This window comes from Megalopta genalis, chromosome 2, assembly GCF_051020955.1.
Source record: "Megalopta genalis isolate 19385.01 chromosome 2, iyMegGena1_principal, whole genome shotgun sequence".
Taxonomy (NCBI): domain Eukaryota; kingdom Metazoa; phylum Arthropoda; class Insecta; order Hymenoptera; family Halictidae; genus Megalopta; species Megalopta genalis.
Window position 1 is genome coordinate 22,800,318 of NC_135014.1, and position 17,480 is coordinate 22,817,797.

A 17,480-nucleotide genomic window follows, 5' to 3' on the forward strand; every position below is an offset into this window, starting at 1 on the left:
TTGCCATCCAAAAGTATTTCATAGGAACATTATTTATTTTCTGTTTTACATTTCACTGAAAAATTCCCGACGAAACAATGCCGATCATGTTCATCTTAGAGAAATGTGTGCAATTAGCATTATTTAACATGATCTCGCGCGGCGAAAGAATTCTACGACGCAACCGAATGCTTCGGATACGAGAGAATAATTTAACACATTTCTACGATTTATTTGCCGATTATTTCACCGACGCGAATTAAAATGTTCGAGAAATTTGATCTCGAGAAACTGTCGTCGAGCGTCGTAATATTTTCCCCTTGAAATCCAACGTTACCCCTTGGATATTTGTTTGTAATATCGAGAATTAGAGGAATATTAACACTAGATTTACGGAGCACAAAAAACAGCTGTTTTATATTTATAAAGGTAACAATAAGACATTTATACTGATCTTGAACAAGTGTTATTGTATATGTTGCAAATATTGTAATTTGCCGTAAGTAACGTATAAATTGAATAAATAACTCATAAATGTGTCTTTGCGATATGAATAATCGTAAATTAAACAAATTCGTGACTCGTCATTTTGACGGATTTCGTAAATCTAGTGTTAAAGGACGGGATGAAACGAGGCGTGGAATCGAAACGGATCGGAGAGCGTGGTGGCGTCGAGTTTAGCGAATGAAAAATTGCGACGGGAATTATGAAAACAACATTTATTCATCGAATAATATAGTATTAATACTTTATAATGTAAAATGCAGTAACACTGTCAGCGGCATAAATAAAAATCAACATTTCCATAATGAGAGAGGTAGGTACATCAAACAAAACGAAGCCTCAACGTATGCGGATAATATTTGTGCGCGCGTGATCCCCCTTATGGTCGTTCGACGATTAAATCGGTGACTGAGAACCGAAATATTTCGAGATTTTAGGTATTTCACCGGTATTTTCATACGCCGATATTTAGACGTCGTACCGGTATTTCGGTCTCTACAAAAGTTATGAGATGACGCGACCGAGAAATACCGGTAACCAGTCTCTGGATTAAACCACCGCGAAAACGAATTAACAAAAGATAGGGGAGAAACCAAAACAATCTGCGACACGATTGAAAACGCGAATCCGAAATTGCTGATCGCCGATCGTTTGAAGAAACTCTTCCTTTTTTTTTACCCTGCTACATGTATCTTCTGCGTTACCGTCATTACACGTGTAATCCACGTACTCGCAATATTACAGCATTTTATCGGATATATTTAATATTACATGATAAATAACGTGCGGGTATTTAATGAATTATTAATAATGATTATTAATAATGTATTCGTGCGTGTAAACTGAAGGCGCATGATTGATCAGATAATATTAAATGTACTTCTTGAAATGATGACAAATATTATGGTTAACGATTTCGCGATATGAACGCGTTTACGAGCAAAAATCAACGACGTTGTTATTTGCTTTTTATTACGATGCACCTTTTAATTAGTACAGGAAACGTCTCCCATAGTTTCGCAAGAAACGGGAGAACGACAATTCGATGAACAATGTAAGAACGTAATTCAGAAGATACGTGCGAACGCATGAGCCAACAACGTACATTTAAATTACACGATTATTGAAAGAGAAACAAATTATTTACACTGTCAGAAACATACCAAGCGCTTTGATTTAATTAAGTACGCTACACCTAAAAGTCAGAATATACAACTTCCTGCGGTTTCTCGAATTTTATCGGTCGGTAGTAGGTCAACGACTGATCCCATCCGCGGGGTGCCGTGTTATAGTTCGCCAGGGTGCAAACACTGCCGAGCTTCGGTCCTGAATAAGTGTTGCTCTCGTAAAGTTTTTTACCTGTCCACAGAAACGTTACAATTAGTCAGCGGTTACAGCCAACCAATGAGCGTTCGATGGATACAAATGATAATACGATAACACTGAAAAACAGAGGCATACGAATTATAAGATAATAATCACATATGTCGTCTAGATTAAAATATTATATAATACCAATCGTGGTTGGCAATGTTCGATATCCTGGACGCCTCAATTATTCCCAAGACAGTCTAATATAATGTCATTAAACAATACTTATTGAATTTATAACTATCACAGAATGAAGATACTATTTTTCAATCATGAATAATTAAGAATTCTACGTACAAAAAGTGAAATGATATAATTGTATAAATATATAAAACAAAATTGTGCAAATGTGTTGTACAAATAATATTTTTATAAATTTGAAAGTTTGTGGAAAGAAGTGGAGCGATATAACGACATACAAATATCTAAAACAAAATTGTGTAAGTATGTTGTATAAATAATGTTCTTATAAATAAGAAAGTTTGTGGAAATAAGTGGAATGATATAATTATATAAATATATAAAACAAAATTGTGTAAATGTATTGTACAAATAATATTCTTATAAATTTGAAAGTTTATGGAAAAAAGTGAAATGATATAATTACATAAATGTATAAAACAAAATTGTGCAAATGTTGTTTGTATTGAACAAATAATGTTCTTATAAATTTGAAAGTTTATGGAAAAAAGTGGAATGATATAATTACATAAATATATAAAACAAAATTGTGTAAATATGTTGTATAAATAATGTTCTTAAGAATTAGTAAGTTTGTGGAAATAAGTGGAATGATATAATTATATAAATATGTAAAACAAAATTGTGTAAATGTATTGTGCAAATAATATTCTTGTAAATTTTAAAGTTTATGGAAAAAAGTGGAATGATATAATTACATAAATATATAAAACAAAATTGTGCAAATGTTGTTTGTATTGTACAAATAATGTTCTTATAGATTTGAAAGTTTATGGAAAAAAAGTGGAACGATATAATTATACAAATATCTCAAGTAAAATTGTGTAAATATGTTGTATAAATAATGTTCTTAAAAATTAGAAAGTTTGTGAAAATAAGTGGAATGATATAATTGTACAAACATCTAAAACAAAATTATGCAAATTTGTACAAATAATATTCTGATAAATTAGAAAGTTTGCAGGAAAAGTGGAACGATATAATTATACAAACATCTAAAACAAAATTGTGTAAACATGTCATATAAATAATATTCTTATAAATTTGGAAGTTTGCAGAATAACAGACAAACCTAGGATAGAAGGGAAAAAAACGACGCTGTTCTTTCACTTATTTTAGAAACAAAGCAAGACAAAGCTGGAAAAAGGCATAAAAAGGCAAAATTGTAGCGCATGCAAAGCAACTTGCCGTCGTCCTCGTCCTCGCAAATATCGTTCAACTTAAAGTCCGGCGTGACGCTGTGCAACAGATTGTCCAAGACCGGCGTGTTGCGAAGGTGTTTGATGGTCTTCAGGATGTCCTCCTGCGAGGCAATCATCGACAACAAGTACGATTTCGTCGCGACAGGCACGTCGGACTCGGTGTTCACGTATTTGCCGTCGCCATTCGTGCAGAAGTTCTCGACTTCCTGGGACGTGACCGATCGGCGCCGATCCGAGGTATACTCTTCGTGGTACATCGACGAATATTCCTGCTCGCCGTTCATGGCGCTAGACGACTCGGATTTTTCGCGGTAAATGATCTCCTCGCTGCCGTAATCGTTCTGCGAATCGGTATCGTTGTCGCTGGTGTACTCCGTGTCGTCGGTCGACACGTAGCCGTTGTTACGGGGGTCCTGAATCTTCATGGCGTCCTCGTATGCTTGTTGACCACTCATTCTGAATTAGAACCAGTTAGGAAAATCATAGTGATCGCCTCTGGCCTCCATTGTTATTAACAGGAGAATAGAGCTCGATGAAGTTTTAAGGGATCGTGCAGTTTTATGTGACTTCTGGGAATTTTTTGGGGAGAACCCCAATGGACTTCCCTTTTTAACGAGTATCCTATTTGGAAGTACGTATTTTGGTTGACTTGTAGGATTTTTTTTTACTGGAAAATCTCCAGGAACTGGTAACATGTCTTATTCGATATGTCTGAGAATGTAAATTCACTTTTGGGAGTGGAATAGTTGAAATTAAGGGACAGTTGTGCGAGAGAATTCTATTAGATAATTTTAGGGTGACTGCGAAAAATTTAGGGCAAGAATCTCTTCATGCAAAAATGGATTCTCGTGGTTGTCGAATATTTGGGGGAAATACTTGCGGAAGTATCGCGTGCTTTTTATTAATATTAATATTAATATAATTGTATATAATGTAAAATATAATATTTAATATTATATTTAATTAATTAAATAATTTTTATGTAACTAAGATATAATATGAAATATTATATTTAATTGATGAAATCATTTTTATATAATTAAGATATAATATTAAATATTATATTTAATTAATGAAGTCATTTTTATATAATTAAGATATAATATTAAATATTATATTTAATTAATGAAATCATTTTTGCATAATTAAAATATAATATTAAATATTAATACAATTATATTAATATAATTAATATTAATATTTCGGTGAACTCAAATGACCCCTTTGATTTGAACAGTGCTATCACTAATATTTCCTAAAAGCAGTTTTGGAAATAAGATTCTTCGAGGTCTGAAAATATCTCACTAAAACTGTTGTAGTGTTTCGGATCCGTTGCAACTCTCTTCCGTGGAAACAAGTTCTTCTGCTGTTTAATTCGCGGAGTTTGCGGTAATCGAACTCCGATAGAAGATGAGAATACTACCTTTGCATATTGACCTTGATGACTTTCTTAACGCACGCGCAATGATACCACAATCTAATCTTCGATGAATTCTGCTGGACGTTCGCATCTTCAAGTTGTAGAAAGCAATATTCTTTTTGAAACCCGGCGAACAATGTTACCCAATGAGCGATAGCATTCGCAGAAAAATAAAAGGTGTGCGCGTTCGAATTTCAATAAACAAGCGTGCGAGTTTGAAAACTATAATACCACGTCTAATCATTGCCGTCTGTATCTACTCGCGATTAAACGCCTTTCTAATTCACCATATCACGATATCTCATTGTCATATTTCCATTTGTAAGTTCGATTCTCGCGAATAATTATCGCCTGTTTTACATTGATTGGTCGTTAGATTTCGAAACGAGATACGAGCAGTCCGATACAGTTTATGGTAAGTAACATCACAGATAACAGAGTGAACAGATTACAATAGTAATAGAGATAAGTCAAACGAATCTACCGAATAAATTCAGTTACAAAACAAATTCGTCAGCTATCGATTGAGATCGATTGAATAAATTGTTCATAAATCCGACACGTTACGGAGCTAAACTCGAAATTGTGAGATCTCCGTATTTTGACAGTGATCCAATCTCGAAGAATAGCGAACGGGGCACAGAAAATTTCGTGGAACATACAACACTTAGGGTCGCGGTTTATCATTCCGTCTCACCTCCTATGATCCTCGACGGTATTGTACTTAACGGAGCTGCGAGTCTCGAAGAATCGCGTTAGATCGTTATCGACGGGACAATGCTGAACGATGGGGATGACCTTGGGACTGATCTGCTTGTACTGGAGAACCGGTCGGCAGGTTTTCTCGAACTCCTGTATCAGTTGTCTGACAGGGACCGGCGTGTACTCGTTCCCTTCGTTATCGATCCTGGTCTCCGTTTCTCGCTGGCTGTTCACGATCTTCTCTTTCCCATTGATCATGCACTCGGCCATGCGTTGCTCCTTCATGTAGCTTTTGCTCTCTTTGTTAGTGGCGAAGCTCTGTCTGTTAGGGTAGCTCGACCTGCCGATCGTGCCGGCCGATTTGTGATTGCGTTTGTTAGTGGTTAATTGGGCCGCGACCGTCTCGTAATTGTTTCCGTTCCTCGCGTGGTGATTCACGTATCGATCCGCGTCCGGATCGAAGCTCGATCGCCGGGACTTTTCGACGACGGACGATCGATACTTGTTCTCCGGGAAATCGTTATCGGTGCCGACCGCCACCTCGCGCAAATAGATCTTTTTCACCTCGGTCAGGTGGCTGCAGTCTTTGCCGTTGCACCGGTAATGATTCCTGTCTGAAACGTGCAAGCGATCATTTGTCATGATTTCTCTCCTATCGCGGTCCAAACAAGACGACTCGGTCTGCTCGAGTTTAATATACAGGGTGCCCCGAAAATGTCTCGCAATCCGGAGATCGGGCTTCCTGAGGTCATTTGGAGTAATTTTTTTCTTTACGAAAATGTTCTCCGAGGCATCGTTAACGAGTTATTAACGAAAAACGCTGACCAATGAGAGGCGCGAGACGGCCGAGCCAATGAGCGGAACTGCGCTCGTTGACTGGACCGCCTCGCGCCAGCCGTGCTCGCCTCTCATTGGTCAGTGTTTTTCGTCAATAACTCGTAAACAAAGCCACGGATTGCATTTCGGCTAAGGAAAAAGTTACTTCAAATGACCTCAGCGAACGCCCATTGCCGGATTGCGAGACATTTTCGGGACACCCTATGTATATAGCGAGAGAAGCTGATTTCCGATCGGTAGACTGCACAGGAATGCGCAGAGCAGTCCACTGATAAGAAACCCCTGGGAACGCAGTTCATCCGACGGTTCTGTGCAGAATGTGTGTTGCAATCTTAGTTTTATTAATACAGTGGCACTATGATTGAATAAAACGAAAATAAAATACTCCATTCTACTAGATTTTTCATTTCAGAATTTATCTTGTCAAATTTACAAAAATTTTCATTCTAATTTTGATACTGCTGTTGTGGTTATATATTTTTTAAATTATATTTTTCATAGAAAATTATATTAAATTATTTTTTCTTTAAATTATACCTTTCATTAAAAATTATATTAAATTATATTTTTCATTATACAGGGTGTCTCCGATTTTCCCGTCAAACGGCGAGAGCTTAATCTAGGGGCCAAAAGAGAAAAGAAATGTTATATGAAGTTTGCGAATTAACACAGAGATATAACAAAAATAAATACTTCATTATTTTACCGAAAGTTTCACTAACAAAGCTTCAATTCGCAAAATTCATAGGTCTTTTTTTCTTCTTTTGGCCACTGGATTAAACTCTTGCAGTTCGGTGGGAAAATCCCGGAACACCCTGTACAACATTGGAGATATTATTGATCACGTATTAAATCTTGTTTATTTTACGATAAATAGACTGCGAATTTTATGCATTTATGGCAAAAAATGGATCAACGAAATACAGCGGCAATAAAGACACCAGAGGAATTTCGAAACACATCGTCATACTATTTCGAACTTCGTAGAACTATTTTTATTTAACCCCCGCCTCTTACAATCGATGTAAAAAAGCCTTGTTTCGCATAAAGATCCGCAGTCTACATCGGCGAACAATTCAGAACCAGATTAATACGTAAATCACTGCAATGAATTGCAGGTAGAAAATCGTTCGCAAATTTCCGCATAATTTATTAAGAAATTAACGTGCACCAAAGTCGAATGAAATAATTCGCCCGCTTCTCTCGCCAAAAGATAAAATCAAGATCCGTGATACATTAAGTTCGTTAAAGCTTAAAGCTTAGGACTTAAGCTGGCGTCAGCTTCCGACAACTATAAATGTAATCGGTATCAAGATTTCGATTGGCAACGGGGTTCGGGCCGCTGTTTATTTTCGATATAGAAGATAAAAGAACGAGGCAACGGTCTCGCTGCGCGTCGATTGACCAAGATCGATCACGTTTGCCAAACGAAACCTTGCCGGGTCGATGCACCCGGCGCGGATCATCGACAGAAACAAATCTAGGTTCGACGCTCGTGATAATAGCTCGCTTTCGACTGATTTATCTCTGTGGTTCCATTGTTGCGAAACGATTTCGCGCGCTCTTCGAGCGGCGACAATCTCGGAAACTGCAAAAACAACGGTGAGCCTCGACGAAAACAACTGCGAGGATTGTCCGTGACTCGGGTTTCAAATCCTTGGGGAACACGTCGGACAGAGTCCAACTGTTTACAAGCGTTAGGAATAAGCAGAGATATTCAGTGTGGAAACGAAACATTTGCCAGATGAACGTGCCAACGAAATTTTATTGGATAAAGAACGCGAGTACCTGTCGTGGGTGGATTCGCGTCGCTCAGGGACAGGTCCACGGTGAAGGGGTTGTAGAACGGCTTCTCGTCGAGAGGCTCGACTGCGTGAGGCGAAAACGGCGACGCGGATGAGTACTTCGAAGTGCCGTTCATTTCCTAAACGTGGACAAAGTCAATCGTTTTAAATCCCCTCTTACGAGTCTCTCGCAGATTTTCGTACAAATTTTATACACATTTTTGTACAAACTCTGAACTAGACTGTGGATGCAACATTTCAATATTCTGTATCAATTGTAAGAAGTCTCTCGAATGGAAAGTTTCTTTCTTACTTTAAACATTTCAGTAATCTTGGGAAGACGCGTAACAAGGAGCTATGCAATTAATTAAATCGGTAATTCGTTCAAAAGAATTCTCTCAGATTTCTCAACATCCGAGGACTTTTGAATATTAAAATAAAAATATATGAATGTATTTAAATATATATATTTTTATTTTATTATTCAAGAGTTCTTGGATGAATACATACTCAAATAATTAAATACATTCATATAATTTAATATAATATATTTATGAATAATATAAATATATTATATATTAAATTAACTTGTGAATATTAAAATAAAAATATATGAACATATTTATATGTATATGTATATCTTTCTTTTATTATTCAAAAGTTTTTGGATGTAATACTTGAATGAATTAAATATAATATATTCTTGGATGAATTTAATATAATATATTTTTTTTATATTACATACAATTATAAATATTTATATTATAAATATATTATATTAAATTATATGAATGTATTTAATGATTTGAGTACATATTCGTCCAAGTATTACATCCAAGAACTTTTGAATAATAAAATAAAAATCCATGACATTATCGTAAGCGTTTTTCCTTCGAACACGTGAATATAACACGAATGTAGTTAATTATTCGAGTACGTGTTTGCTGTAGACCCTTGTGAAATATATCGATAGAAATCGAGCGAACAGTTGGGAGAGCTTGCTTTCAGTGGACCACTAATTTTAGTAAATTACTAATACTCGAAGATCGTGGTCCATTGTGCAATAGGTGCCCTGCTGGTAGCGCTTTGACATAGAAATATTACCTGCTTCCTTGGATAAACCGGTGTTTTTGGCATTCCCTGCACGCTAGGCGTTTGAGGCTGGTCTGTGTCTACAACCCATTTCTCAGATCTTTTCCTACGTTTCGCGAATATCTCGGCACCTATAAATTATTCGCACGTTTTAGCATATTCGTGGATCTAATTCGTCGACAATTCTAGGAACATGCGAGCGTGGATCGTTATTATTATTTTGTCGCTAATAATTTGCTACATTATTATCTTGTCGAAATTCTGGCACGTGTATCATCATGATATTGCAGAGAAATGATATTGCCGGATAATAATTATCACGGGAAGTGGTCGATTAGGTGTGCCGACGAGCTATGAAAATTAGAAAGCGGAATCGAAGGATTTTCGAGTGATAAAACATAGATTGAAGTATCCATGAAAGTGTTATGTACTCGTCCCCTTTCCCCGCGGACACTCGTGTTCTTGTCTTTTTTTTTATTGGCAGAATGGTGACATATATATATTTTAGCGATCGCCGATTTTATATCTTCGATAGTGTTTTTATATCTTCGAGCAGTGTTTTCGACGATTCCCATTGTCCTTCGATAAGAACAATGCTCAAATATTTGATCGTTCAATGTTCAATTAATCCGAGCACAAACAAATGGAGTTCCAAGTCGGTGCTAACTTTGCGTTTTATTGAATTTACCTCTCGTTTCGTTATACTTTATGTATCTCTCATTTATTAAATTATTTATAGTGGTAGAGGCATCTCAATTTCACCGATAAGAAATAGACGAGAGCGTTAGGTTAAAAATTGGTTGAATAACTTGCCAGCGGATCGACCGCAAGACTGATTCAAATTCATACAATGTTTGCCATTTTGAAGTACGAATTTTCATATTTGTAAAATGATGTACAGTGAGTTCTCCCGAACTTTCCTTCAGCTTGTAAACAAAAATGGACTATTTAGGAAGAGGGGATACGATTATTCGAGCCTCGCGGCTCATTTATATGAATCTCCTCTTCCAAAATCATTCATTCTTGTTTGCAGCTGAAGGAAAATTAGAGAGAACGGATATTTATTTCTATAATAAATGTTTATACTTTGATCCGATTAAAAGTTTTTACATTTCAATTAACCCTTTGCACTCGAATGGCGACCCCGGGGCACCGCAAAAGTTATTACACCATGTGCAAAAATAATTTTTACATCATATTTTTATATTATTATATATTATATATATAATATATTTATTATATATATTTATATATATTATATTATATATTATTATATTATATATATATATTATATATATTATATATATTTACTTTTAACAATAATATATAGATAAATGCACTAATTTTATATAGAATGAAAACACTGTAGATCGGAAAAACTATTTTGGAATTCCAGTCGAAATGGCTTCGAGCGCAAAGTGATTAAAATCCATAGATCATTGAAATCGATCGATGTATCTGCGGAATCCTCGAAAATTGCGGACGCGTAAAATTCGCAACACAGTCGGAATGTTTAACGGTTCTCACCGCGGCCTTTTTGCGTGTTCAGGTCACGAACAATGTTGAAGAGCTTCTCGGGGTTCTTCGGCATCGGTTCGATGTTAACTTCCTCGCCCAGAGCCTGAATACCGTGTATGTCCAACACTTTTCCGTGCGGGTTCATCATGCATTTCAATGGGATCTTCTCCTGTGCGAACATTTCAAACCGGAACAGAGTCATCGGGATATTAACGCTGGAACTACCGAGCTCTTAACGACGCTGATTGTTTCATACAAAATGGCAAGATTGGATTTATTTCGACTTCGTGCGATTTCTATGGTAACATGTGATCGCATAAAGGATAAATTTGTATCTAAACATTTCTCCGAGAAACATTTTTATGATATGTGAAACCATAAAAGAAGAAAAAATCAGAAAGCAGTCGTTTTAACTGTTTTGGTAGTTCTAGCGTTAAATGTTATATTATTAATGTCAACCCTTTGCACTCGAGTGGCGACTCCGAGACGACGCTAAAAATTGATACGCTATTTTCAAAAGCATCTTCGCATTATTCAATTTACCTGTATTCGATAAATTGTCAAATAATAGAAAGCATCAAAGAAAAACAATCGTATCGAATGGTGTTGATGCAGGTTTGAAACAAACGTCTTCGTTTTGGTATTAAAATAGTCCCGAGTGCGAAGGGTTGAAATCAGGTTATCGTTTCGAGAACGATTCCTCGTTGCCGAATCAATCTGCCGGCAACGAGCTCGGGTGGAAAATAGCGTGAAAATAATTTGATCCCTGGCATAGAGCGATCATCTCGATCAGGGATCGGTGTACTGGGCGCGCGCATGTGCAACCCTTGAGTGCTTGACATTTCTGAATGAGTGTTGGCTGTCGTGTAAAAAAAGAATCACATTCTACGCAGCTATAAATATTCGTTAAAAAATACAGCAGAACTTCTTTACTCCTTCGATGGATGTTCCGTGAACGTTTCTGCACTTTATCGGCAACACGGCACCGATAAAACGTTAATTAACACGACGTTGATAACGCGTTTTCTACGCAATCTAATTATCTATGTAAACAATCGAATTGAACTTATCAAGCAAGATTCTATTTCATTACCCGATCCTACGAATTATTTAATTATTCGCTGCTAATTTTACCGACGATTTATCTATTCTGTTCTAATTTTTCACTACTGATTTATCTATTCAATTCTAATTGCACTGCTGATTCATCTGTTCGATTCTAATTTGACCACCGAATTCATTTATTCGCTTCCAACCTTATATTTTGCAAATGTTTCGCGACAATCGTCAATCCATTTCGTACGAGAAATATTCAACGCTAGATTTACGGAACATAAAAAACAGCTGTTTTATATTAGTTTATAAAAGTAACAATAAGACATTTATTCTGATTGTATGACTTCTTATTCTGATAAATAACTCATAAATGTATTTTTACGATATGAATAATCGTAAATTAAAAAATTAGTGACCCATCATTCTGAGGGGTTCCGTAAATCTAGTATCAATAACGGAAAATTTACACTAACAGGATAAAAATAAGCTACGTTCGATCAAATTTTTAATTCGAAATGAATAGTTCAATTTGCATGATGGTTTGTAATTGAATAGCAAGTTGTACATTCGAATGGTATATTCACGATACAGAACTTACCCTGTGGGCGGGGGTGGAGGGCTCCTCCATGTCCTCTACGCCTACAATTAATTATTTCATGCTATCAGTATAGAGATTTTAAATTATTACTTATTTACCAATTACTCTAAATTATTTACTTATTCACCAATTACTTGAAATTGCCTACTTGTGTTTACCAATTACTTGAAATTATTTACTTGTGTTTACTAATTACTTGAAATTATTCATTTATTCGCCAATCACTTCAAATCATTTCGGATCGAAACGTAAGCGTTTCAGAAGCGAGATCAACCGATTACGCGATTGAAAAATCATGCGATCACTTCTTCAGCACGTACCGTTGCCGTCGTGGATCCATTTCACGGATCGTTTCTTTCTGTTCACGTACATCGATTGACCCTTGCTCTTCATGTTCTTCACGTCGCTCAGCGAATGCGAAATTCGTCGCGCAAGCTCCACCTGGTCTTCGACAGTCGGATGCGTCGGTGCGTAAAAGTACGAGGACGCGAACATTTTCCCTGCAATCGTTCAAATGGCCTCTTTACAACAACACCTCGACCGTAATTGCAACAAATCGGCAGCACTTTAAACCTCGCGTCTCTCGAATTTCGAATTTTTAGTCCGCTGTACATATTAACCCGTTGCACTCTCGAAGCCATTTTAACTCGAAATCTGAGAGAAATAGTTTCTCCGATCTATAATATTTTCATTAACTTATTGCATTTTATACATTCGACATCGAATTTTGTGACTCGAGCAACAGTTATGCAGTTGGCACAATTGTTTAAATGTAAACAAATTCGATAACGTTCAAATTATTTTGTAACGTGATACAACAATTTTGTATGGCCTCTCAGAGTCGACAGGGTGGTGCAAAGGGTTAACGCACTATTCGCGGGTCGCAGACCGAGCTTTACTCGCGTCTAGCGGGGAAAAATCAGTGAATTTTGGAAAAAATCCGCTTTTTAAAAAACATTTAATATTTGCAAAGCTGATAATAAGATTTTGATAACAAGTATATAACGAGGATTTTTAGGATTTTTAAGATTTCTACGATTTCACGGAGGGATGTTTCCAAATGTATAACGAAATAAAAAAAAAATTGAACTTTTTAGAAAGGTATTAACACATCTCCCTCGAACCACGATCTTCTGATGCAGCTATAATTATTTGGAGAAGAAATAAATTAAATAACCTTGAGATCAGTGGAGACAATTTTTGGCAGAGAACTCCACAGCGACTAATCGCATCGATAAATTCCGTTCGCCCGTTGCGATCGCAGTTAAATATCTCCCGTAGGGCCGCGATATTTTATCGAAACAATCGTCCGTCAAACCGATTTGTTGCTTTTACAAAAATTGACCGGCATCGAGCTCCAACTTACTGTTCTTCGATTGCATGATTCCCTCCGTGTCAGAGGCGGGGGTGAGCAGTTTCTGCAAGTTCACCGGAGTGCTGCTGTTGCTCTCCTACAAATCGTAACGAAAAACGATATTCCAGTTGCTCACCGCGTCGATCCAGCTCTTTCGACAATCCCACAAACTCGAGGTTACCTCCTAGATCAATCATCTCGTTGCACAAGCAACGTTCTAACCGGTAAAATCAAAGCTTCTCCCCGTCCGAATTCGCGCGACATTCTCTCAGCGAATCGGAAAATTTGGAAAATTTATAACAGAATCGCGCTAAGAATCACACTAAACGTGTGATAAATTACGCTAACAAAATTCGGACAGCTAATTAAGAGCTAAATACAGGTAATTTCTCCTTAATTCGCGCTCAAGACGAGATACGATTAATTGATCCTTGCGTCTCGTTTCTACCGATTCTTATTTATTTAACCGACCTTATTAATTATTTCTATTAATCGGCAACCATACAAACGAGCCGCAACGCTCGAATAATCGTGTCTCCTCTCCTCAAATTCGTCCATGCTTTGTGCACGATCCGAGCGCGAATTACGGAGAAATTGCTGCAACACACGTTCAACGCAAAATCAGGAGATGTGCTTAAACATGCATCACAGTGAAAATGACTTTTTAAGTCTGCGAAAAAAGTTGAAACAAGACTTGTCGAGGCGTCAAAAAAAAAGAAAAGAAAAGGTTCCGAATCGTACGATTTAAGGGATCCCTGAACGAACTGCAATCAAAACGGGATTCTTCGAACGGTGTCTCACCACGCAGACACTCGGCAAACTAATCTTTCACCTCATGCATCACTCTGAAAGCCGGCGTATTCAACGGGGAACACGAGGGTCGCGTAATCCGTACGTGTCTAACGCAGTTTGCGGCAATGGAAGAACTGCATTTGGTTATTTTAAAATGTAGAGTAAACAGGTTTTTCCTGTTCGTTGTGTGCGCGTGCGGTGCGCGTCTTCTTCCGCCGGGACTCACCATGTCGAAGTGCAGTATTTTCGAAGTCAGATGCTCAAGGAAATTCCTCTTCACGGGGTCGTGTCTGTCGGAGGGTTTGAAACCGCGGGAACGTATTACAACATTATCCGCGGATATGCTTCGTTGCAGACAGCTCTTCTCCTGCACGTTGCCGTAATTCACGCTGCTGTACCGATACTCGGCATCCTTCGAATTTCTCGACGCGATACCGTACGAATTGTATGCCGTGCTCAAAACGCTCCTTTGCGCGCTAGGTCTGTTGGAACGAAAACAACTGGCAACGTTAGTCCGCCCGCACCCCGCTTTCGCGATCCCAAGCCCGGTCTCTTGATGTTTGCAAAAGCTAGCAACGTTTGTTCGACGAATCAAACGAGAAATAAACGGACCGCGGAGTCTGTGCGAGCGTAGCTTTTCGGGGCCGAATTTGCAGAAATTTATTCGACGCGATTCGTATAGAATAATTGTATTTGGAATATATTGTATTTGAAAAGTGTAATCGTTGCGTTTATTTACATGGTATATTTTTCTCAAAATCGTTACAAATTCTGGTCGTTCTCGATTGACCCAATGTTACTCAATTTTCATGAAAATATGTTTTCCTCGGTGTATATAAACAGTTTCTGGCACGCTACGAATGCACAAAGTCCACGGTTACGAACGCATAATAATGATAACAATAATAATAATAATAAATAAAGAATGACGAGTGTGAAAATAATTACTCTTGTTAGTGGAGCTGGCGTTATGCGGCGTGTCATACTCTCGCAGAATGAGATGTTATTCGATCGAAAATAATGCGTTCGCGCTGCGATTCCATCCGCGGCTTGTAAAAAAGGGAGAAGAAGAGTGTGAACAACGTGCGAGTGAAAAGAACGAAATCGATCGAATTAAAGATGATTCAGCGTTTAATCAGGCAGCGAAATGCGAGTTTTAATTATGTATTCCGTTAATGAGTTCGATACGATAGCAGCGATTAAATGGTGAAAAAAAGTAAGCCGTACGTCTCTTGTTCGTATTCGATTATCTTTTTGGGAGCTGTTGCGGTTGTTAGATCTTGTTAAGTCGCTAAGATCGCCTGAGAAACTGGAGAAAGGAAAAAAAATGTTTGATCGATAGTAGACGCGGCCGGGGGCGAATCGGTGCGGATCGAAGGGAATTGGTTCCCTTCCAAACCGCCAATTAATTCCGCGTTGCGGTATTGGCAGCGTTACAATGGGCTTCTATGCAAAAGAAATGCTAAATTTATCTGATGTAACGTAATACGCAGTAACAGTTCGAACATTTTCGTTCGGGGTGGATTACCGGCGCTCTATTTACCGGGGATGAAGTTATGGGAACCGTCCGCGATCCTTGACGCTAAATAATAACCTGGCTTTCCGACACGATTAAAAAAAGAACTGTCCGCGCGACGGGTTAACAGTTCGACGAGGATTCACGCGCGATTTCGCAATTCACCCCGATCGATTGCTCTCGGCTGCGAATTTTCACTGTCGCGTCACTTTGTAGGATTTTTTTCGTCGAAGAGGACCACAAATTTCTTTTCCACGACGGGAAGATTCTCGCGGCTGAAATAAGAACAGAAACCAGACAGCAACGATCAGAATATCACTTCGTTCGATGATCACGCGAGACTCTTTGTCCTAAAACACTGAATAAAAACACTACGAAGCTTCGCTAATTTTGGCGAATTTCTCAGTATTTCTATGAATTTTTCAGGGACGAAAATGCTGTCGTTTCTAGACTCGCGTTAACTTTTTTAATCACTTTCACGAATCAAAACGAAGGAAAAACGCGGAGATAAAATTCACGGACTATCAAGCGAACAGTTGTCATCGTACTCTGCGCGAACATTTACCGAACTGTATTTTTAATGACAACGAGAGCAAACACACTCCAGAAAATACGGGAATTTATAGCTTTCGAAATTGAACGCGCAAGCTGTTGAAATCTCTCGAACGCGAACGATTTAAAAATTCAGATTGCCGAATCGTCGGAGCTTGACGCTTTAATAATTAACACCACCGTTCCGTGGACACGTTCAAAATGAAACAATCGATTATCCGAATTAAATGCGAGAGATGCACGAACACCGACGCAACGAATCGAACGGCAACATGTCCACTTTATTAGGGTGTACGCGAGGCTATCGGCAAACTTTGCTATTTTAAAATCATCCTATGCTACTCCGGGTCCGCAAACAAATCGCATCACTGTCCGTTTTAGTCGTTACAGCTCAAGCAGGGTTTAATTCGAGTTACCGCAGCGTGAAGAAACCAACGCAGCAAAACGAAAAACTGCCCGATCTCTGCCAATCCCCGCGAAAAAAACCAAACAAGAAAGAAAGAAATGGAACGATCTGATTATGGCCCTGTCCGATTCTCTCTGAGAAATATTCTGGAAAAACTCTTGAAGGTTTACTTATCGAACGCTGCCTTCCTCATTTCGACGTTCTACGCACTGCTCTTCTCCTCTCTCTCTCTCTCTCTTTCACCCTGTTTCTATATTTTTAATTATTCTCCGATTCTTTTAGAATTATACTGATGATGTCCGACTATCGAGACTCGCCGACGCGTTCTTTTTTTACGAATTTACGTAACCCGCGGCCGTAACTATACTCAGAACGAAGTGCTCCGTACGGGAGGAGTGCGAATCCTCACGACGAAGGCTCCCTCGCCATGAGACAAAATTCGCGTCTTACAATATGTTTCCCTGGCACGCGCGAACATAGTCGATTAGGTATGTACAGAGGTGGTCGGCCAGGCACACACTTGGCCACGCTAACTCCGTCGGGAGCACCGCACAAAGTGGCTACCAGTCGGCTACCAGCCTGGCAGTGGTTCATTC

The 17,480-nt window shown here is 38.1% G+C and overlaps 1 protein-coding gene across 5 annotated transcripts; it reads right to left on the bottom strand.

Moving 5' to 3' along the window:
• Positions 1–683: 683 nt before the first annotated feature.
• LOC117220493 (uncharacterized) lies at positions 684–17,328 on the bottom strand. 5 transcript variants are annotated; one of them, XM_076518772.1, is made up of 12 exons: positions 16,492–17,043; positions 15,638–15,719; positions 14,637–14,892; positions 13,631–13,715; positions 12,585–12,764; positions 12,265–12,305; positions 10,620–10,779; positions 9,105–9,223; positions 8,005–8,140; positions 5,375–5,993; positions 3,244–3,713; positions 684–1,842 (listed from the first exon to the last, which is right to left on the bottom strand). In XM_076518772.1, the coding sequence occupies exons 3-12, from the start codon at positions 14,637–14,639 to the stop codon at positions 1,679–1,681; spliced, it is 1,977 nt and encodes a 658-aa protein (XP_076374887.1). In that variant the 5' UTR covers positions 14,640–14,892; positions 15,638–15,719; positions 16,492–17,043; the 3' UTR covers positions 684–1,678. The 5 variants fall into 5 exon arrangements, with proteins under 5 accessions (XP_076374887.1, XP_076374884.1, XP_033326386.2 ...); XM_076518769.1 differs by lacking the exon at positions 16,492–17,043 and adding an exon at positions 15,954–16,477; XM_033470495.2 differs by lacking the exons at positions 15,638–15,719; positions 16,492–17,043 and adding an exon at positions 17,055–17,328.
• Positions 17,329–17,480: the final 152 nt, after the last annotated feature.